General features: G+C 49.2%; 1 protein-coding gene across 1 annotated transcript in view; it reads right to left on the bottom strand.

Annotated features, from left to right (window-relative positions):
* Nucleotides 1-23,843, bottom strand: part of LOC144805946 (uncharacterized) — a 389,169-nt gene that overhangs the window by 84,415 nt on the left and 280,911 nt on the right. Inside the window, 1 exon segment of the mRNA XM_078672408.1 lies at nt 12,224-12,506. Coding sequence (XP_078528534.1) covers nt 12,224-12,506 — 283 coding nt within the window.

Below are 23,843 nucleotides of genomic sequence, written 5' to 3'. Positions count from 1 at the left end.
TATGTGATCACTGTGTCTTTCATTGTTACATGTTGTGCACAAGTTTAATTTCCGCCCGCCTGTGTAATTAGGGATGATAACCTATGACCTTCAATTAATCTTACCATCGTGTGTTTTTCTGCCCTGAGCAAACTGAAAGCCTTATTAATTCAAAAAGATGTGGCCCTAACTTCGGCAAAGTTGATGTTTGATATTCAGGTGGCACGTTCTTCTTCTGAAATACAGGCGCTTCTCCATACCAACTTCCCACTACATTTTGGGGATCTGGACCTTCATATTTTAACATGTCTAGTAATACACCAGGAATTGTAGGATTTTTTAAGAGCATTGGCTATGGGTTGGTCAGCACTTTCCAGACTGTATTTGGGATAGTTCCATCATTTAACCTCTCTGTCTTCAGTAGCATCATTTGAGGTCTTCTGCTGGTCCTGATCCTAGTTGCATGGATATTACTTTTAATATTTTTGCTCCGCAATGGATATCCCAGTTCAAGATCACATGGAGCTAGAACTGCCTTGCGTCCTGGTTTGCCGTTAATGCATGGTACACTTCTTGGACACACCTATGCTTCAAGAACTTGATGAGCATTGGTTCCTGTTGTTTCAGCCTGTATGAATTTATTGCATACAGCCTTTGTTCCACTATCTCTTGTGCACTTACGAGTGTGCCCTGGACCTGTGCTTAGCGTTGTGGTTGGTTGAACCTTTGGGCAAACATATACTGGTGGACCCGTTGAAGGCTCATCTGTGCCGCTGTCCCTTGCTGATGCATTTGCTCATGGCTGCCTTCTATGAAATACCAAGCTTGCCTCCACATCTGTTGGTTTGTATGTGAGCTCTGTCCCTACGGAACATCAGGTACTATGTTGGCTTCCTCTGCGGCTGCTGTGGGGGTTGAATGGGAACATATTTGATCTATCGATTTTTTCCGAGGTGTGCCTCTTGGCTGCTGGGAACAGCAATGTTTCATCAGCCACCAGGAACATGTAAACATCTGGATCTCCATGTGGTGGGAACTTTTTATTCAGCCTGGTTTTAACATTCAAATTTGTTTTCAAAATTTGTCTTTAGTGTTTATTGCTTTTATATTTTAAATATACACATTTTGGGAGGGGCGTGGCTGACAGCCGATGGGAACGGTCGCTTGCTGAAGCGGCTCCTCATCCCTCGCTGATAAATCCGCTTCATTAATCCGTTATATTCACCAAAGAGTTCCCCACACATAGGGGACCTCTTGTAATACCAGTCGGGCATCTCATCTTAGCCCCTGTAGATGGCTTGGCGACTTGCATCAAGGGGAAAGTTGGAGGTGGAGAGAGCGCCTAATACGAAGAAGTGGAAAACACTGCCTCAGAAGTTCAGGAGCGGCACCCACCAGCGGCGAGGATAGCGGGGTGGACCGGAGCCCTGGGAGAAGGTGGGGCGAGGACACGACGGAGAACGCTGTGCCGGGGACTTGAGAAATAGCCGCGGCTACGGCGAGTTGGCAGCAGAGCTCCAGCGGAAGTCCAATCACGCGTGGTCCCCGGCTGGGAGGCCTACCTGCATACCGCCGGATCACCCAGGGAGACCTGAGGCTGATTGAGGGTGAGGAGGCGAGACTGCCGGGCGAAGAGCAAGTGGATTGCCCAGCGGGGCTGGCCACTACTCCCGATGTTGCTGAAAGACTCGCCTGCCTATGATTTGGGAGCAGGGTGCCACCTCCCACGCTTGGCGCCCATGATTGTGGCCTACATGACTGACCTACGGAAACCCCGAACCGGAGACCTGCTGACTCATCACCTAACTGAGGAAATAGGTTACTTCAAATATTGAGGGCACAAGCACATTTCCTCGCTGGCTGGGGTGGCGCGGCACTGACCGGAGCCCTGGAGAGGATCCGTCTGAGAGTGCGACACAGAGGACACCATAAACGGGCCCAGGGGCTTTGTAACTGTGGCCCGCCTGCAGCGAGGCCCCTCCTGGACGCCATCTACACGGGTCTCCCGGCTCTCAGGCCTGCCCGGGCCTTCCTGCCCTTGGATCTACCCATTGGACAGTGGACATTGTGCATTCCACTCAGACACTCGGTCATGAGGCGCAGGTGAGGAGGGGCACACAGGAATGGCCGCATGGTTCAGAGCACTACACCCTGAGATGGTGGTGAAAGGGTGAAGCAACGACCAATGATCCCTATACCGCGGCCTGTAGACTTGCCCAGAAACGCTACTTTTTCGCTCGACTTTCTCAACTAGAAGGTCACAGTTAAAATTGAATCCCAATCTATCCCTATTGGGCCCTCAGCCCTCAAATACTTCCTTGTGGGGAGTCTGGGATCGGGGTCCCATTGACGAGAACATTGGCGAGGTAGACAAAGACAGCATCAAGGGGGAAGATGGCGGTGTGAATACTGGACCACCCGGATTGGCGCCGTGTAGTACTCGCTTGGCTAGGAGGGGGTCTCCTTCCCTACTCCTGCAGGTCCCATTCGGGAGTCCATTAGACAAACCAAGAGGTGTCCCCTCCCATACATCGGCGGTGGCCACTACAGGCTGGTTTCCCTGTCGATGCTGCTCCACCTTCAGCACTGATGGCCACGAACAGAGGGGGCAAATCGACCACGCAAAAACAACTAACAAAGTTCTCATGGAACTCCAGAGGAGAGAACAAAGAGATGGCTTCTGAGGGAGATCCGAAGGCCTCGCCTTCCTCTCCCACGGCAAAAACTCTGACCCTGGAAGATGTCATGGAGGCCATGGAGTGGAGTGCAGACCTCAAATAGACTCAGTCAATATTGAGGTCACCCTATTACGAGCAGACCTGCGAAAGATGGACTCCAAAGTAGAAAACGTTGAGATCAAAACAACAACCCTCATAGCTGATACCTCCACTCTTCAGCAGCAAATGGCTCAACTCCAAGAACAACAGAAGAAGATGGGTGAGCTCTTGGATGACTATGAAGGGAGGGCAACACGGAACAACATCTGTATTCTTGGGGTCCCGGAGCGAATGGAAGGGCCCACCGTTGACCTGTTCGTGGAAGACCTCATACTTAAGAACCTCCAACCTAAACGTCTCTCCAGCTATTTTTCTATCGAACGGGCTCACAGGGTCCCTGGGGGCAGGCCAAAACCTGGGGCCCCCGTGCTCTATCATAGCAAGAGTTTTTAACTTCTGAGATAGGGACGTGATTTTGCAACCTGCACACCAACACAGATCACATTCTTTCCAGATTTCACTGTGAAGTTGCAGGCATGTTGACGCAGCTTTACAAAGGTCAAAAAAAGCGCTCAGGGACAAAAACATAAAATACTCCATGCTGTTCCCCGCGAAGCTACTAGTGGAGTCTGAGGGCAGGGCCTGGTTTTTCCTATCCCTGAGGAGGCGTGGGAATGGATAGAAGGGTGGCGTCATATGGGGAAGCAATCAGAAAATCAGAGAACGGATGGCATGAATAATAACCGAAGGAACCCGCCAACAACAAGAGAACAGAATTCGAGTGCTGAACAGGATGGTTCACAATGAACACAATTAATCTATACTAATATAATAAAGAGAGAGCCCAAACCTTTGAGGCGGGTAATCTCAGGAACCACAGCACCAATCACAAACCCAATACAGCGTTGGAAAGGGCAGTTGCAGCAGAAGGACATAGGCTATGCAGACGCCCACCAAATACATTTAAAAGGTAAAAGAACCGTGGCAGCAAAGTAGTCCCTTGTGGGCGTGTCTGCATTGTGCTGTGGGTGTGTGCTGGGGGGCGTGCTGGGGGGACGTGACAATCGCTAGGGGCATTCCGTCTCGAGTGTTGTTTTTTCTTCCCAGGTTCTATACATTCCTGCTCCCTTTAAATAGTAATTCAGTCAAGGTCCCATTCTCTTAGAACCACTCCAAGCACAGTTATGGTCAAAAATACAACTAAAAGGCCATGCAAAGCATTATGGGGTAAGTTTAGCATCATTTTTAGCATTCATGAAAGGGTTTAAATGTTTTTAAATTTTACTCATCAGGGACATCTTGGGACGACAAGGTGAACTACAGCTTGATGTATAATATTTTAAATGCTATTGCATTTGCCTCATCAGGGACATTTGGGGACGGTGAGGTGAACTGCAGCTTGATGTGTAATATTTAAAATGCTGTTGCATTTGCCTCATCAGGGACATCTAGGGACCACTAGGTGAACTGCAGCTTGATGTATAATATTTTAAATGCTATTGCATTTGCCTCTTGGGGACAACTGGGGAGAACGAGGTGAACTGCAGCTCTTTGTAGTATTATTTGGATACTTTAATATTCACTTCCCACTGCTAATCTCGTCCCATAATGGTTTGCAGGGGCTTGATCTCAAAATCATCACCTCTCTCACTGCTTGCTGGAAGCTAATTTCACTTTTGTGAAATGACTACATACATTTTAGCATGTAGAAATACTTGTTATTTTATCTTTAATATATGAGGTTTCTGTTTTAATAATTGGAAATCTAACGGAACAAAATATTGCGGATTTATTGTACCAAGTTAGCGCCAATTCCGCCCTCCCCTACTTTAAATACCCCTGCATGCCATAATCATAACCCACCCTTACTCTATAAAATACCCCAACACCCTTAAACATTAACCTATCTTAACCCTATAAATATACCCTGTACCCCAAAACCCAAACCTATCCCTAAACCCTAAAAAATACCCCTGTACCCCGAAACCCAAATATAGCCCTGAACCCTATAAATACCCCTGTACTTCAAAACCCAAACCTACCCCTGAACCCTAAAAATACCCCTGTACCCCAAAATCCAAACCTACCCCTGAACCCTAAAATACCCCAGTACCCCAAAATCCAAACCTAGCCCATAACCCTTAAAGTACCCATGTACCCCAAACCCCAATCCTACCCCTGAACCCTAAAAATACCCCTGTACCCCAAAACCCAAATCTAGCCCAGAACCCTAAAATACCACTGTATCCCACAACCCAAACCTAGCCCTGAACCCTAAAAATACCCCTGTACCCCAAAACCCAAACCTAGCCCTGAACCCTTAAAATACCCCTGTACCCCAAAACCCGAACCTACCCCTGAACCCTAAAAATACCCCTATACCCCAAAACCCAAACCTAGCCCTGAACCCTAAAAATACCCCTGTACCCCATAAACCAAAACTATATCTGAACCCTTAAAATACCCAAACACCCCAAAACATATACCTCAGTACCCCAAAACATATACCCCTACACCCATACTTGCCTTATCCAAAGATTTTTAAAAAAACATGCTTTTACCATTCAGCATTTACAACGAATTTCGTTGTAAATGTATGCGTGGTAAAAGCATATAAAATGTGATGCCATGTGTTATAATGGCATTGCGGAGTTATGGTACTTTCGTAATGAAAGTATGCGGAGTGATGGTATGTGGAAAGAAAGTTGCGGAATAATGGGTGCTTACCCTCCCCCGTAAGTACATTGGTGGCACGGCGGCCCACATCTCTAGCAACATACTCCACCACTGATTGGAAAAAGGCACAGGTCTCTCTCATTGATGCCCAGCACCGACATACACATTTTAAGACACACCTCTCACCACAAGTTCTAGAATTGCAAACTTTAGAGATGGTGGCTACGTTCCAATCTCGGCATCAGCTCAACATCCTGTGAGTCCAGTCAAATCGCTTTGTCTCCCCGTGCCTACCACAAATGAATGTGTTCTTCTGTAATGTAAATTGTGCTCATGCCATGTTGTCGAGTTTGCGCTATATAATATTGCAAGGAAAATAAAGTAGGGAAACTCGAGTTCACACACTACTGAACGCGCACTCTTAAGTGCATCAGCAGTGCACTGTGAATCGGCTCACAGGCCTGTCACAGATAAGAAATGCTATCAAAACGAAATCCTACGAAACAATATACTACTGGCCGGCAGCAATTCATACCCGGACAACGTCGGGACGGGCTGCTAGTAAAAGTTAAAGGACAGATCACATGTATTGATCGACCAACGAAGCAACTGATTTTGTGAACCCTCCTCGCTTTTAGTTAAATGCAAAGTCACCCGTAATTCTCTGACCCTCATATCTGTATTCTCCAGATTATAAAAGGTGCACAAGCCAAGCTGAATGACTTACTTTGTGCTAAAACAAGGACTGGAATGTTACATTTCAAGTTTCACTGCACTTTTGATCTTCGTACCTCAGTATTTGGCGAGGGACAAAATAGTGGTTAACCAGGTACCCCGCAAATGGTTGGGTGGGCGACGGGCACTCTGCTTAGCTGGGGTGTGGATAGTTTAAAGTCCGCTGGTAGGGGGGCAGGGAGGGAGGGGGGGCGAAGGGGGTGGGGGGAGTTGTAATGTTGATGGTTACTGTATTTTCCTTTTAAAGCAGAGCATTCCACAGATCAGGGTCTCTCTGGCAACAAGGTCCAGACTGCGTGCTCGGTGGTTGGCCGGAGTGGGGAACCACTTGCTCCCCCCTAGTTGCAACTTATGTCACGTTTGTGACTGCGGAGGCGGTTCTTGGGAGGGGTGCGGGTCCTTCCAGTGGCTGTCCAGGTTTAAATCTCCACCATGACGAATTCCCCGGAGAGAACACTGTTGATTATGACCTGGAATGTAAATGGTCTAGGTAATAAAATAAAGAGAGGGGTGGTCCTGCAATACCTTAAGCGTAACGCACCTGACCTTGTCTTACTACAAGAGACACATTTGGTGGGCAATAATTGTCGAGCGCTCCAACGTTGGGGCTACAAATTGTTAGTACATGCGGAGTTCACATCTGGGTCCCGTTGTACGGGCATCCTAGTAAGGAAGAATCTGGCCCTTACACAAACCAACACCTTGCGGTATTAGAGGCCATCTGGGAGGGTAGGCCATTAAATGTCATTTCGGCCTACTATCCGCCGGAACTGGGCGGGTTAGCATTGCGGGATTTGGGCAAAATACTGTTAGATCTCCCCCAGGGCACGATCATCATGGGAGGCGATTTCAATATGACGATGAATGACGAGCTTGATAGACACCCCCAGAGGCAGTCTCACCGCCGTCGGTCGGAGCGGGCAGACTTCACACAGGCAATGGGGCTTGAAGACTTATGGTAAATGTTACACCAGGGCGTCCCCCACTTCACACACTATTTGAATGCCCATAATAGCATGTCCCGTATTGACTATTTCTTTATTCCCACAGCAGACATTGGACACTTTCAGCGTCTTAAGGTACTCCCTCGTGGCATCTCAGACCACTCCCCCCTCAGTGTTGAGCTTACATACCACATGCAGTTCACCAGGGGACCAATCATCCTTAACCCGTGGCTCCTAAAAATTCCGGACATCAAGGAAGACTTGATTGAACACACAGATCATTATTTCACTGAAAATGTGGGGTCGGTTGATTTGGCCGTTATAATATGGGAGGCGTACAAGGCAGTCGGGCCCTAGCTCTAAAAGTGGGGTATTTACGCAAACAGAACGAGCAACTGACTCAGATTGAAAGTGATCTGCTCCGCATTGAATCTGCCCATACTACAGACCCCACAGATGATAGAGCTAGTCAGCTCAGGACCAAACAAATGGAATATAAGGCCATGACACGAAAGAAAGCCCAAGCAAGATAGCTCCAGACTCGCCATCGGGGCTATGCACTGGGGGATTGGGCCGGCAAGATGCTGGTGCGGCTGGAAAAGCGAGAGCAAGGGGCTAGGTGGGTCCCACTACTTATTCGGTCAGATGATACACAAGTAACAGATCCCCAAGATATAGCGGAAACATTTGTGGACTACTTAGAAGATGTATATACTGCCAGGACACAATACACCGTGGAAGATTCTCGTCAGCTTCTAGAAGAGATGACTCTACCCACGCTTTCGGAAAATGATAAAGAGGCTTTAGACGCGGATATCTGGCTGATGAAATCTGCAATGCCATCTTTGCGATTAAGTCAGGGAAAGCCATGGGACCTAATGGCGTTCCCATTGAATTCCTGAAGGGGATGGCTCTTGGAGTGGCCCCCCATCTAAAATGCATGTTTGAAGAGAGCTGGGATAAAGGTATCTTACTCCTAAACCAAAGATTGGCCTCCATAGTGGTCCTTCACAAACCGAATAAACCAGCAACTGAGTGTAGTTCATATAGACCAATCTCATTGATCAGTGCAGAAACCAAGGTCTTAGCGAAACTTTTAGCGACTAGACGTCTTATAGTCCTCCCATCTCTGATTCATGAAGATCAATGGGGCTTCCTCCCAGGTCGTAATACGGCTTTGAACGTTTGTACGGTACATAACGTAATGGGAAGGCAGTCATATTTGCAGGAGGACGCTGCAATACTTTCTCTTGACACCACCATTGCGTTTGATTCGATAGAGTGGTCTTATCTCTTCGAAGACTGTCACCATTATTGTTTGCTTTGACCCTGGAACCGTTGGCCCATTGGATCCGTACTGATGCATCAATTAGAGGTCTCAAATGGGGCGAAGATACTGTAGATAAAATCTCACTCTATGTAGACAGCATCCCTATTTATGTAACCTACCCTCGTGCATCCATCAACAGCCTGCTCCACATCATCACTATTTTTGGGAAACACTCTTGCTACTCAATTAACTGGTCCAAATCAGTATTGTATGTATTGCATGGCCCCCGCCCATTTTGCCACAAGGCTATTCCATCACCATGGCCCTGGAAGGTTTTAAATACCTTGGGCCCGATTCACGGAACTAACTTAAGACAAAATCCTGAACTTACTACTTTTGGTATTCACAGAAGTTAGGATTTTGTCTTAAGTTTGTCTTAAGATAGACTTAAGACAAAATCCTAACTTAAGTCTGTCTTAAGACAAACTTAAGACAAAATCAAACTTCTGTGACTACCAAAAGTAGTAAGTGCATTCGGTGAATACCAAAATAGTAGTAAGTTTAGGATTGAGTCTTAAGTTTATTCTGTGAATCGGGCCCAATGTGATAAAAGGCAAGGTGACCTAGGTCACCTGGAGGATGAGGACTGGCAAACGGCACTGATGTGCCCCCAGAGAGACAGCAATATTCACTGTTTCCGTCCGATGCAACTGAAAGTATTACATAGAGCCTGAGGGCCCATTTCACAGAACTAACTTAAGACAAATTACTAAACTTAGTACTTTTGGTATTCACAGAAGTTAGGATTTTGTCTTAAGACAGACTTAAGACAGAATCCTAACTTAAGTCTGTCTTAAGTCTGTCTTAAGACAAAATAATGACTTCTGTGAATGCCAAAAGTAGTAAGTTTAGGATTTTGTCTTAAGTTAGTTCTGTGAATCGGGCCCTATGTGTCGGGCCCCTCCTGGCCAGGATAGGTAGACTCCCCTACAATTTGTGCTTAAGAGGTTGTGGTAAAACAAGTATTTTCTACCACATCTTGTGGGACTGTCCAGTAATTCAACCATTGTGGAAGGGGGCGACGTGGAAGATGACGGATACATTAGGTAAACCCATTCCACTGTCACCCCAAGGAGGGATCCTAAACATTTGGGGGGGCACTAATTTAACAGCGATTGAACAACAGTGGGTGGCACTGGGGTACCTGCTGGTGAAGCGTTCAATTGCGATGCACTGGGGAGCTCATATACGACCATTGACAGTTGGATGGGTGGCAGAAATGGACAGATGTATGATTGCTGGAAAGGAAGTCTATAAACTCAGAGGCTGCCCCAAAAAATGGGACAAGAAATGGGGGAAATGGAACACATATAGGGGAGAAATCTGCAGCTCCCCCGCCGCAGATATGGCAATGGACAATGCTGGACCCGTACACCACCGAGGCCGCTGATATCATTTTTTCATTATTTAAAATGTCTGCCTTATTGATTCCTGTATACATCTGTGTGTGCTACTGTAATAATGTCTCTGCATTGTTTTACTTCAATAAAATTTTATAATAAAAAAATATATATATACATTTTGCTTTCTTTATTTTATGGGCCTCCAAATAGAAGAATTGCATAGTTTTCGATTTTAGGTTTACATCTTTTTATTATGGAAAGACAATGCAAAATAGTACAATAAGCAGTGTGGTTACACCAGATACGAGTAGTAATCCTCAGTGGAGGCAGGATGCTCAATTCAATACTGGTAATAACAGCAATGTCCAACCTGTTGGGGATGAAAACGCACTGAACCAGGAAGATATGAGAACTAGAAAAAACCAGGAACAACCTCCCTCCACCCTTAACCCAACCTCCCCTACCAAAACCCCCATCGTCCCCCCTCTCCCCCACCCAGTCCAGAGCTCCCATCAGTCTCCCCATGGTTCAACAGTTTAGTGTCTGAATATCTCATGTCTCGAGTATCTAGGGGTCCGTAGCTATGGGTGTCGACAGGCACAACAATCTGAGATATCTAGGACAAGTTATCTCCGTAAATTGAGTCAGCAGTAGCGCTCTAAAGGGCTGCCAGAGTACCTCAAATTGTTCCCCCTTCCCCGCTGCGGTGAGTGACAGTTTCTCCATGCCCAACACATGCCACATCCGGTGGAGCCAACCTGTTTTGCTGGGGATAGTAGCAGTACGTTAGTGTACAAGGATGTTCTGCAAAGCAGACCCAAGAGCTATGGCTATTTGACGGCCCCTACGAGAGCGTAGTGGGTAAGTTAGTGCATTGGGAAGGCCCAGCAGGATATAGGCAGGAAAGCGGGGTAGTTCTGTCCGAAAGTGTGTGTCCACTTCATCTAAGATGTGTGTCCAATATGATTGGAGGAGCGGGCAGTCCCACAGAATGTGTACCAAAGTCCCCGTGTGCCCACAGCCCCTCCAGCCGAGCTTATCTTTGGAGGGATCCATTTCGGATAGTCTCTCAGGGGTGTAGTACCAATATAGAGATATTTTCGTGAGTGTTTCGGTGAGACCCATGTGGTATGCTGAGTGCCTGGCCCTGTATGCGATGCTCCCCCACTCCTTATGGCTCAGGGATCTACCCAGTTCTCTTTCCCATCGCACCCTGCCCGGGTTGTAGATATGCGTGGTTGGCGTCTGAATCAGTTTATAGAGGTCTGAAATGAGTTTGGAGTTGGAAGTGCGCGAGAAGATCCATCGTTCATATGCAGTGAATTTCCTATCGGCCGTCACTCGCACCTGCAGCTGCAACGCCCAGTGACGCACCTGCAAGTATCTCATGCGATCTGTTTTGGGGAAGTTATATTCTTGCTTATAGAGCTGGAAGGGGAGCACCCCTTCTGAGCTGTAGACATGATACAGGAAGCGGCAACCCGCCGGCCTCTAGTGTGCAAAGACCCACTTAGCCGCGCCGGGGGTCAAGTCAGGGTTATCCACCAGAGGGGTCAGTGGAGAGGGGAATGTTGTCAAGCCGTGAGTTATGTTAGTCACGTCCCAGACTTCCAGGGGAGCCCGAGTGATTAAAGACGCATAGAGGTTGGGTGGCCTATAAACTCGAGGTAGAAACGGTATCTCCTGCAATGGGCGCCCGGCCACTGCCTGGTCCTGAAAGAGCCAGTGTTTGTCGGACTCCCACTTACTCCATTCCACCAGATAACGCAACTGGGCTGCCTGGTAGTATTTATGCAGGTCAGAGACACCCAAACCTCCCTCCTCCGGAGCCAAAGTGGCGAGTGTCCTCTTCAGCCGGGGTGTCCGACTCTGCCAAATAAAGTTGGCAAGGTCTGATTGGGTTTGTCGTATCCAGCCCGTCGGAGGTCATAGTGGCCGGGTGCGAAAAAGCTATAATATTTGCGGTAGGATGGTCCTCTTAACTGCCTCTATGGGACCCAGCCAGGATAGAGGAAGATGTCTTCATCGATCTATCTCTGCTCGGATGCGAGTGCGCAAGGTAGTGTAGTCTGCCGTGACCATTCGGGGCAGGGTCGGCGCGAGCTGAATTCCCAAGTATGGAACCGTGTCCGTAGCCCATTGAACTGGTAAAAGGGTCTGTAGGTAAGCCCGAGTCGAGGCTGTGAGGGACAGATATAGTGCTATAGATTTTTCCGTGTTCATCTTGAACCGGGACACCGCAGCAAAGGCCTCAAGCTCAGCTACGCACGCCGGCAGCGCCATCCGCGGACGGTCCAGGGCAAGTAGGACATCATCCGCATAGAGGCTGATGGCATTAAAATCGCCGCCAAACTTGATGCCCAGATCCATCTGACGCCACCGAATCCGACAAGCGAGGGGTTCCATGTAGAGGGCGAAGAGAAGGGGCGACAGTGGGCACCCCTGTCTCGTCCCTCTCTCAATGGGGAAGGCAGTCGATGTGTAGCCATTGACACTTACCACCGCGGAGGGCGCGTTGTAGCAGTTGAAGACCAGGGCTCGAAACTTCTCCCCTATCCCAAACTTGGCGAGCACCATTTCAAGATAAGGCCAGTGGACCTGGTTGAATGCTTTCTCTGCGTCGACCGCCAACATCATGTATTCCCCTGGCATCCGGGAAGCTTTTTCGATCAGATGGGCTACTCTCTTTGTGTTGTCAACTGTCTGCTGGTCAGGGACAAAGCCCGCCTGATTGGGATCTACTAAGCCTAGCAGATGGGCTGCCAAACGTGTGGCAAGGATGCTAGTGTACAATTTAAGGTCAACATTAAGGAGGGAGATTGGTCGATATGCCCCACATTGAGTTCTATCCTTCCCCGGCTTTGGGATGACCGCGATAAAGGCACATAGGAGATCTGGTGGAATGGCTGCCGGATCCGCAAATGAGTTAAATAGGCGAGTGAGCAATGGTTTTAGGGTGGTACAGAAGGTTTTGTAAAAGGGGGAGGAGTAGCCGTCCGGTCCTGGTGCCTTCCCCACCTTAAGACGCGCTATCGCAGCGACCACCTCCTCGATGCGGATTTCTCTCTCTCTCGAGCCATTCGGATTGTTCCAGTGCCAGAGATGAGAGTGTGACCGAGTCCAGATACCTAGTTGCTGCAGTGACATTCGGAAGCGTGCCCTCGAAAAGGTGAGCATAGAAGTCGCGGAACGTCTCAGCTATTTGTGCATCCTCCAATACAGTAGGCCCATCAGTGCGCGTGATTTCCTTCACTTTCTGATGTTGCCGGGCCAACCGGAGTCAATTGGCCAGTAACCGCCCGCACCGGTCCTAAACCAGTCTTTTTGATCTTTTTATATTGTTGACAATTGACCACTGAGGATCGACGCGATTAGGACATAATATGGTTCTAATAGTTTAGATTGTTTGAACATAAAAAATGTAGGATTCATCAAACTACTCTACCTAAAAATAGCATTATTGTTGACATTGACCTATACCTCAGAGGTACTGTTTTCTTGTTTGAGTGTGAATGTTTTTGAATGTATGTAGTGAGAAAGGTTGGTATGGATGTAAATGTAAATGTACAGGAATTTATATAGTGCAAATCACCGAGAGGTTTCTAAGCGCTTGCTTAGGGAACCCGTCCTGGTATTCCCCTGTGAGATAACCCCGGCAGGGTATCCGCAAGGTGAAAGCCAGCATCCCACCGCGAGGGGCCGTTGGGCAGCAAGCTATTGCCCAGAGTCGCAGAGTGTGAACCCGTGAATCGAGTAGGCACCGGAGCGAGAATTGTCGAGTCCATGGACATTTTAGGGCCGGGAATTGAACCTTGGTCCTGGGCTGACCTCTGCTTCCAGGTCTGCCTCCTCTAACCAGTGAGCCACACTTCTCCAGTGTGTTGTTTAGTCATGAAGTTTTTGTAAATTTTGTATAAATCTGTATATTTTGTATATTTGTATATGCACAAGAAATGTTTTTTGAAAAAATGAAAAAGTTCTCTGACTAGAAAAAATGACTAAAATAAACTGGCGACGAAATTGAAAATAGACTGTTATGTTTTATTCGTAACAGTTTCTTGACTAAAAAAGAAAGAAGTCAGAACCTGACTCAGGCAGAACGTCACTCGAGTCCAGAATGGCTGAATCCCCATACAGCTCCATACAGTATGGGCAAAGGAACCGTTGTCAGTGCTGCAGCGGAGACACAGAGGAGACTGAATGACACCCTTTTTCCACAGCCTAAGATGAGTGTAATATAACCGGTGGAGGTATTTAAACTGGATTAGTCAGTACCAGGATGACACCGCCACATATCAGGGGCTAGCCAGGACCTCTGTCCAGTCGTAGTCCGTGAGTGTGAGCAAATCGGCCTCCCAAGCTGGTCTAGTTTTGTGTATGGTGGTTTTAGTGCGCGTGTTGAGCGTCTGACATATTTTTCTGATTTTGTGATCTACTATGTCCCCCATCAGTAGGCGGCTTTCCAGTGGGTGGAATTCTGGTAGGGCCTTCAAATGACAAATCTGTGGGTCTATGGCATGGCGAAGCCGGAGATAGCGAAGAAACTGAAACTTGTGCAAGTCGTAGTCGGATTGCAGCCACTGAAAAGACTTAAGGGTAGTGCCCCAGATGATATATCCCAATAAGGTCCCATTTACAGAACCCATTCAGAACGGAGACGGGCCATAGGTATGTGCCCTGCCAAAGTGGAGTGGAACCTGTTAATCTGCCCCACCATCCCATGGATTTAACTGTGCATCTCCAGATTTGTATGACTGTCCGACATGCTGGAGGAAGTGCTTCTTGGGATGCGTTACTGTATAGGAGATGCAGCAAGTGGGTGCACTGCTGGCCATGGCTGGATCCTCCCTTGACCCATACCACCATTCATTTATCACCAAAAGGTGAGAGGCGAAATAATATGCCTGGACGTCGGCTGCTGCAATGCCATCGCAATATGTAGATTGTACACAATTGCGGAGTGCAACTCGAACGGCACCTCCATGCCATAGGAATCTGTTCAAGATCGCATAGAGTTGCATAAACCATGTAGGAGGGATGGTATACGGAAAATTCTGAGGCCCGTATAATAGGCGCAGCAAGGAAACCATCTTGAGGATGGTGGATCAGCCATATAAAGATAGAGGCAACTGGGACCAAACCGTTGTCTCATCGTGAGCAACCGAGAGTAAAGGGGCGATTTTGTGCACCAACCAGGCCTTAGGGCATTGCGATACAATGATCCCCAAGTACTTAAATGCTGTAGTAACAATGGATAATTCGGAAGCCAAAACTTGACTCCTCTGCTCCCCGTAAATAGGAAAGAGTCTGGATTTAGATGGGTTGGGACTCAACCCAGTGGTTTTGCCAAAAATCCAAAGAATCTGGAGGACACTGGGCCCGAGAACCAAGGTCCGACATATAAAAAGAGCATCATGTGCATAAAGCGCAATTCTGTCTGAATATTCCTGTGTCCAATCTATCCTCAGAAACAGCGGGTCCTGACATACCCACGCCACTAGGGGCTCTGTGGGTAGAGTGAACAAGAGCGGGGACAAGGGCCATCCCTGCCTCGTGCCCCGATGGATGGGAAAGGGAGCAGACCAAAAACCTGCCACAAGATCAGATGCGGAAAGAACAGTGTATAACAGCCGGGTATAAGCTATGAACTGAGGCCCTAGGTTTATGGCATGAAGGAGTTTGAAAAGGTAGGTCCAGCTCAGGGAGTCAAATGCTTCATCTATGTCCGCCAGCAGAACAGCCACTGGGCGACCAAGTCTGTTGGCTCCTGCAATGGCGTTATGGACTCGCCCAATATTATGTCTGGGCCAGCGCTGTGGCATGAAGCCAGACTGGTCAGGGTGAATAAGATCTTGGATGCATGAACGGAGGCAGTCTGCCAGGACCTTTCCCAGAAGTTTGGGCTCGAAGTTGAGCAATGAGATAGGACAATATGAAGCTGAGTCCTCAGGGGGATGGCCAGGCTTGAGGAACACTACGATCTCAGCATGCCTCCAGTCCGTGGGCAAGATATGCTGCTCTAGGGCTTCATGTAGTGCCTTCAGCAGATGCGGACCCAAGGTCATCATATGTGGATGAAGGAAGGCGCTGGGAAAACCATTTGGACCCAGGCCCTAGCTGGATGAATGCTCGCTAATGCTGCCTTCAAATCATCTAGGATTATAGGGCTATCAAACAAGTCCTGCACTGGATCGGAGAGAGAACGTGGGGGGATATCCAATAGAAATTCACCTATGAGGGTCTCCGATCAGCTCCTGCTGTTGTCAGAGATCGGCATTAGAGGATGCAAAAGCTTGAGCCACTGTTTTGGGGGGATGTGCAGAGCGTAGCATCCAGGTCCCTCAGGAGGGGTACCTGCACAGGGGTTGACCTAACCTGACATAGCCGATAAAGCACTTATCGCCCCATTGGGAGATCTTATGCTGGGTCTCCAGCCACGCTTCTTTGGCCTCATCAGTAAGGAGCTGAAGAATTTGTTGTTGAGTAATTTGAAGATTTCGCCGAGAACTTGGGTCCGACCCTCCCAGCATTTGCAGCTCCAATTGGCTTCGGCGCTCCTAACAGTTCAAGTATCTGAGTCAGGCGTTTCTCGCCTGTACGGAAGCTTATGTATGACCCCTAATCGTTGGCTACAGGGCTTCCCATAATAGTATACCCTGCAATGGCAAGTCATAAATTCTCCTGATACTGAGCGTCGTGAAGGAGCCATGGGGACATACGCCACCTGCATGGGGCCGGCTGAACCTGCAGGCATAACTTAATTTGGACGGGTGAGTGGTCAGAGAGACCCTAGGTAGAATGGAGGTATACGCTAATCTGTGTGGGAGGCTGTGTGGAAGGAATATGTAGTCCAACCGCGATGATGTGTGGTGCACGGCCGATGTATATAATAACCCGGGCGCCGTAGGGTGAAACGCGTGCCATGTGTCTGACCATCCCAATGTGTGTGCCAGGACATTAAGCTTGGATGTAGAGGGGGGTTTGTCTGGTTGCACTGCACACCACCTATCTAAGGGAGCCTTCACGTTGTTCCAGTCACCACCCAGGATCGCCAGACCGTCAGGAAAGCCACCCGAAAAAGTTGTGTAATTCTGTCTACTAATGTTTGTTCCAGTGGGGGAGGGGCATAAAGAATCATCAAGCGGCGATGTATCAGGATCGCTGTGACCCTTGCACCTTGTGTAAACCCGGAGTGATAAACCGTGGTAAACCAAATCTACTAAGGCATGGAGTTTTATTGCCCAAAAGATGCGTCTCCTGCAATAAAAGATTGTCTGCGTTGTATCGTTTTGCTCGATGGAGAATCGCCCCTCGGTTAATTTTATTCAGCAGACCACGTACATTCCTCGATATAATGTTCAGTTCTCCCAACGTAGAGTTACACATTTGGTGTGTTATCAACTCATGTCATAGTCTAGGTCCGTGATCTCCATATTGAAATGAGATGTATCAGTGTGTTTGGTGCTAAAAACTGTGCTAACAGTAAAAAATCAACAATCCCCCACCTACCCCCTCCCCAATATATCCAAAAACACGGAGTACCTGTCGCTGTAGAGACATTACTCGGGCCCAAAACGAGAAGTCCTAAGCAGTCCCACCAAAAGAAACCACCCAAACCCAAAGTATACAACGTAACACTAAATGTCCAGGGGCATGGTCTGTCCAACCATTGCCTAGAGCCACAGGTGGGACCCCAGTATACAGTGTTAAAATACCCGCTAAGAGGTCAGTGACTGCACCATTGGACCACATGTCTGGCTGAACAGGATCACTTGGTTGTCTCGGCCTGATCATGAGCTCTCTAATTGGAATGGATATGTTCCGCTGTCTCGACGTGTCTCTGTTCTGCCGACTCCTGTGTGAGCCTTGCGATGAGTCAGAACCCAGTGGAGGCGGTGTGTGAGGTTAAAGATGCCCTTTCGTCGGTCCAGGCAAATACCTCCTCGGGAGAGTAAAAAAGAACAATTTAGAGTTATAGAGAACCTTCATTCTGGCGGGGTATAGCAGCATATAGGACATGTTAAATTCTCTGAGTCTGCATTTTGCCACCACAAAAGATTGGCATTGTTGCTTGACCAAGCTAGTATAGTAAGGGAATACCATAATTTGGTGAGAATTAAAGAGCATTCGGTCCTTATGCCCCCTGGCGAACCGAAGTATGGCATCTCGATCTGCATAGTTGAGGAGTCGGGCAAACACGGGTCTTGTTCATTCTCCTGGCAATGATTTCTTGGTCAGAGCACGATGGGCCCTCTCAATCGCGAAGCAGGGGTGCCTAGCATCAGAGGGCAGTAAGGAATTAAACCCTCCAGTAAGAAAATCATCCATCGATGTACCTTTGCATACTTCCGGGAAACCAACAAGGCGTAAGTTGTTGCACTGAGCTCTACCTTCCGCGTCTTCGACCCGCAAAGCCAGCTCCTGTGTCATGACTCTAAGTTATTGACCTTCTTCTGTGGAGTCGTCACAAAATCCTACACCATATAGACCCTGGTTTCCGCCTCCGTGATCCTGTCCACTGCCTTGCGGAGGTCCTGATGTAAGAAGGATACTTCTGAACCTACTGCCCCGATCTGCACCTCAAGCGTGACCCACGATTCATTAATCGCCACCAGCAGGGCAGCATTATCCGGGGCCTGACCCACGGCGGATTCATTCCCTGGACCTGTAGTGGTGTAGTGATCCAGAGTGCTTTGCTTAGAGGTGGCTGACCCCGGTTTGTCTTTGCCCATGGCGGGGAGAAGGAACAGGCTGGAATTGGAGAAGGAGAGGAAGCGTCGAGGAAGGATAAACCAGAGCCCTCTCTCAAAGTGCTGCTGACACTTCTATCTAGGGCAATTATCCTCAATGCGGAGCCCGATGCGTTGCGGTAGTCCCCCCGATCAGGACTGGGGCAGGACTCCAGGACAGGCCTCATGGATTCTGGCCTCCCTGACAGAAAGCAGAACCAGGCCAAGCCAGGCCGCTTCCGCTGCCTGGGGAGGAGGGCCAAGTAGGTCCCCTAAAGGGACCAGACTCGCCCGACCTCTGACCCGGTAGCCTCTCTGACTGTATATACAGGGGGTCAATGAGGCAGCCCTTCACCATGTCGCCGCTCAAAGCTGAGCCGCCCGATGTGTATGGGGATGCCAGCAAAGAATCACCTTTAAGGGCAGTCCAACCATATGTGGCCCAATTCAACGCACCCCTCAGGAGCTCCAGCGGACCACCCGCACCTCAGTGTGTAGGCGCAAGCGGGGGAAAGGGGTTGCCGCACCAGATGAGGGTCCTACAATGGGGCCAGGTTCCCTTCTCACTCACTGCGATGTTGGCAAAGGCGCTCACCAGATCCACAGCCCACACATCCAAAATTGGGCGCCGTCACCACCCAATAGTCAGCCACGATGCCATAGCCACTCTGCCTGCAAGGGAGGGGCAGAAAGGAGAGAAGAACGTCCACCCGCCCAGTACTGTAGCCTTCTGATCGCACCCGCCAGGAAGCACCGCCGGGCCCCGGGGTCTCACCTTAGTTAGGCCTCCCGATATGGGCAAACTCGAGTCGCGTGGGTCTCAGGATGGCTCTCCTGCCAGAAACCTCGATCGTGCCGCCACCACACAGGTACAGTCACAGCATGGCGGCCCGACCTCCACACAGCTATCCCGTGTTGTCTCTGAGGGTGCAGATGCTAGTGACCTGCCTCCCGCTCCACGCAGTCTCTGTACAGGTTGCTGCTTCACCGGCGTCAGACCATGGCCAATATCAACACCGCAGCAACTCCCAGACCCGTGGCCGGTGCAGATGTCTTCCTGGATCACTGTATGGTCCGTGACTCAACTGGGGTCAGGAGAGTAGTGTTGGTTAATGGCAGATATGGCTCAGGCAGACGGAGCTCTACTGAGGCACGTCCGCCATGCTTCGTGACATCAACTTTTGACACACATTTGTATTTGCAACTCTTGGGTACGTTTCTAAGAAACACCAGCCTTACTGACATGAAGAACTTTGTGAGAACACTATTGCACTGCCTTGGCATTATGCGCAAGGCCCTCACATGCATGATACAAATATATCATTATTACGTCAATATGGCAACACAGCTATCCGTGAAATACAAACAATGGCAGCCTTACCAAAATCGGGGGCAAGGGTGCCTTTTTCTATAAATAACCTTTTGTTTCCCAATACAATCAGAAGAGGCACTTTTGCTGACTTTGAGGAGTCCCTGCATGCTGGAGCCCCTAGGGTTTGCATTGTAGGAGTGTGTTAAATATTAGGATGCATTGTGAACATTACCAGACCCATCTTGTCCCACTTAGGCCTTTACGAGCGAGTAAGCGGCAGCCATTTTAGACACTGTGGCTACTTCATAACATTGCCGATCGCCTGCACGTCTTCCCGACCTCACAATCATTCCCCACGCGCTGGCAGCCCCCAAGCACAAATGCTAGGGTCATAAAGCATCCTCAGCATGACCCTTCCCCCGGAGCCACTTCCCGTGCCAAGCCCACATACCCTTTCATCCCTTGCGCTCGAACAGGCCCTTCGATAATCTCCTCCCCTGCGCCTGGCTGTTCGATCCGATCCCAGGCCACAATCAACCCCTGCGAATACAGTTTATTGCCCCCTTACGGTAGGATTCCGCCTCACATCAAAGGAGCTGAAATTAATCAATGCCACAACCCCATGAGATCCGACCGATTGCGCGCATTTCAGCTCCTGCCAGAATGCCCAGCTGCGCGATAGCAATCACCTATTGAAACCAGGGTGGGGTACAGTATGGGTGATATGTGTGGGAACGGGCCTGAAGCGGGAATTCCAGAGAAGGTTTACAATGCATCAAAGTAATGTCAGGAATGTGTTACACTGCAATAAAGAAATAAAACTGTGTTTAAAAGGCCAGGCCGCAGAAGTACAGTTAGAGCACCTCGAGACGACACCCTGTTGGTCCGATCTGACGTGTTTTCCTTCGAAGAATAAATAAGTTTCCTGCTTTCCTGTTTTCCAGCACCCGCCTCTTTATTTGATAGCTTACTGAGAGAATTAAGGCTTTGATCGCCGGCAGTGCTTGAGGATATCTGGGGAAATTCTGCTTTTTCAACAAGTGAATTAGACTGTTATAACCTTGTATTTATTTATTTATTGAGCTTATTGAGCCCGACAGCTACCCAAAAAGGGTTTCCCGGCGTTAGAAGATACTGAACCAAGAGGGAGGAGAAAGTCCAGATGAAGAGACCGGGGCAAGTTACTGGTTGAATAGCCAGGTTTTGATGGCTTTACGGAAATGATTGTAGCGAGTTTCTAAGCGGAGCGGTGCGGGAGGGAGTTCCAGAGCTTGGGACCTAGAAGGGAGAAGGATCGGCCTCCCATCCTTGCTCGGCGTGTTTTGGGGACACAGAAAAGGCCTTGGGTGGAGGATTTTAAGCATCGGGCAGGCGTGTAGGTATGCACTAGGGTTTGAAGGTATTTGGGTGCATTGCCCCATTTTATTCTATGCACGAGGCTAAGAGTTTTGAATTTGATCCTGTTTTCGACTCTTAGCCAGTGGAGCGCCTTAATGTTATGTTATGTTATGTTATGTTAGTGCTATTTGTATTGCGCACGGCTGCTCCAGCGAAGGAGCGTCCCGGCGCACCGACAAGGTGGCGAACACAACACAACAGGAAAACAGAAAATATTATTAAAAATGGGGGAGTTGAGGTTTTAACATAGCTCAGAAAATAGATGAGTTTTAGCGGCCTTGCGGAAAGAAAGCAAGTCGCCAAGGGTCCGGAGTTTCAAGGGGAGAGCGTTCCAAAGTGCGGCTGCCCGCACCCTAAAAGAGCGACCCCCCGCCCGACTAAGTTTGAACCGAGGGGCTACCGCTAATTCTTGGTCCAGCGAGCGCAAAGTGCGGCCCGGGATATAAGGGCACAAAAGTTGGCGCAGTAAGGGAGGCGATAGGCCCTTCAGAATCTTGAAAGAAATTCACAGTACTTTAAAGTGGATCCGCTGCCTAACGGGTAACCAATGCAAGGCTCGCAAAGTTGGACCGGCCGAGCAGAACCTAGGAAGACCTACGATTGCTCTGGCCGCTGCGTTCTGCACTCTTTGAAGTCGGGTTAGCTCGGCCTGGTTTAACCCTATAAAAAGGGAGCTGGCATAGTCCAGCCGAGCCAAAACCGTTGCTTGTACCACCAGTTGACGAGTTGCGGCATCAAAATATTTAAGGGCAGGTCGCAGATTGCGCAAGATGCCAAAGCAGCACGCCGCCGTCCTTTTGGTGTGGCCAACAAAGTTGAGGGAAGGGTCCAGCCAAACACCAAGATTTTTGATCTCCGCAACCGGAGTGTGGGTCGTCCCCAACTCAGGAGGCCACCAAGTATCTCCCCATAGGTCCGTCCGCTTCCCAAAGACCATCACCTCCGTTTTTTTGGCGTTTAGTTGGAGACAGTTGGACGTCATCCAACCAGCCACCGCCCTAAGTCCTTCTCTGAATCTTGGGGCATCCACCCCAGAGTCCCCGCTGATCATGACCGCTAGCTGGGTGTCATCTGCGTACCACACCATGGTCATACCACAGAGCTTCACAACCTCAGCCAGCGGCCTCACGTAGATGTTAAACAACGTGGGACTCAGCGAGGAACCCTGCGGGACCCCAAGAGACAGAGGATGACATTTGGACTGATAGGGCGGGGACGCCACACAGAAGGAACGATCCCTGAGAAACGAACGAAACCACTGGTGTGCAGTGCCGATCACTCCTATCTCCTCAAGACACTGCAGGAGAATATCATGGGAGACCGTGTCAAAGGCGGCGCTTAGGTCTAACAAAACAAGCGCCGCCGTTTGACCTGCATCCAGAACTACCCGCAGGTGCTCGACCATAGATAGCAATGCTGTCTCCGTACTGTGGCCGGCCCGAAAACCATTCTGGGTGTCGTCCAGAATGTTGGCACGCGACAGATGATCAGTGAGGGCGGTGTTAACATGCACCTCCGCGAGTTTGGCTGGCCACGGGAGAAGCGAAATCAGGCGGTAGTTCTCCGATTTTGTAGGGTCGAGAGATGTTTTTTTCAAAATGGGCATTACTACCGCATGCTTCCATTTCAAAGGCACCTGGCCAGATGATAGCGACATGTTGATTAAGTCGCAAACCGGGCGAGCAAAAGTCTGGTCTCTGAACATTGGTGGCTTGAGCGGGTCGGCCGGCGACCCAGACTTAACTCGGAGAGCCAGGGCCGTGTAAGACCCCAAAGAGAGATAGGGGAGAGAGTCTAGCACCACCTGATCCGGCAGGATGGGTGGCCCCATACTGGTTTGTGCAGTGGTGGGGAAGGCCCTATAGATGGTCTGACCAGACGTACGTTCCTTCCTATGGCATTTGCATAGCAGTCTGCTGCAGCGTTTTGTACCAACTGGAGGCGTTGCATGACTACCTGTGATGCCCCTAAGTAAAGGACATTACCGTAATCTAAACGGGAAGTGATCAGTGCGTTGACCACAGTTTTTTGTGTGTCGTCCGGGAGCATCCAATGGATTTTTCTGAGCCATCTCAGAATTGTAAAACAGGTAGCTGTGAGGTTGTTGACCTGGGGTTCCATGGTTAGGCCCTCGTCGATGGTAATGCCAAGATTACGGACTTGTTGTGACGGAGTTGGTAAGGGGCCCATTTCGGATGGCCAATGTCTTGGATTCCAGAGGTTCGGGTTGGGGCCCACTATTAGGACCTCTGTTTTGCTGCCGTTAAGTTTAAGCATATTAGTGCTCATCCAGGTGGCGATGTTCCTGAGGCCTGTCTGCAGGAGGGAGGGGGAATCGTGGTCATTGTTTGAGAGGGAGAATACGATTTGTGAATCGTCGGCGTATGTGAACATTTTGAGACCAGCTGATTCAGCGATCTGGGCGAGCGGGGTTACATAAAGGTTATAAAGCAGGGGGCTTAACACCGATCCTTGTGGCACTCCATAGGGGGAGAGATGGACTTTGGATGCTGCGCTGCTAGTGGAGGAAGGATGCAATCCAATTAAGTGCCTTTCCTCTAATGCCCATGTTGGAGAGTGAGGCAAGCAGTATATTGTGGGAGATGGTGTCAAACGCTGCGCTGACATCGGGTAAAATCAGCGCAGCTGAGTCCCCTTTATCGACCAGGAGGCGGAGATT

The sequence above is a fragment of the Lissotriton helveticus genome, assembly GCF_964261635.1.
Source record: "Lissotriton helveticus chromosome 1_1 unlocalized genomic scaffold, aLisHel1.1 SUPER_1_unloc_34, whole genome shotgun sequence".
Classification (NCBI taxonomy): domain Eukaryota; kingdom Metazoa; phylum Chordata; class Amphibia; order Caudata; family Salamandridae; genus Lissotriton; species Lissotriton helveticus.
The sequence above is the reverse complement of the archived record's forward strand: the minus strand, read 5'-3'. Positions and strand labels throughout refer to the sequence as shown.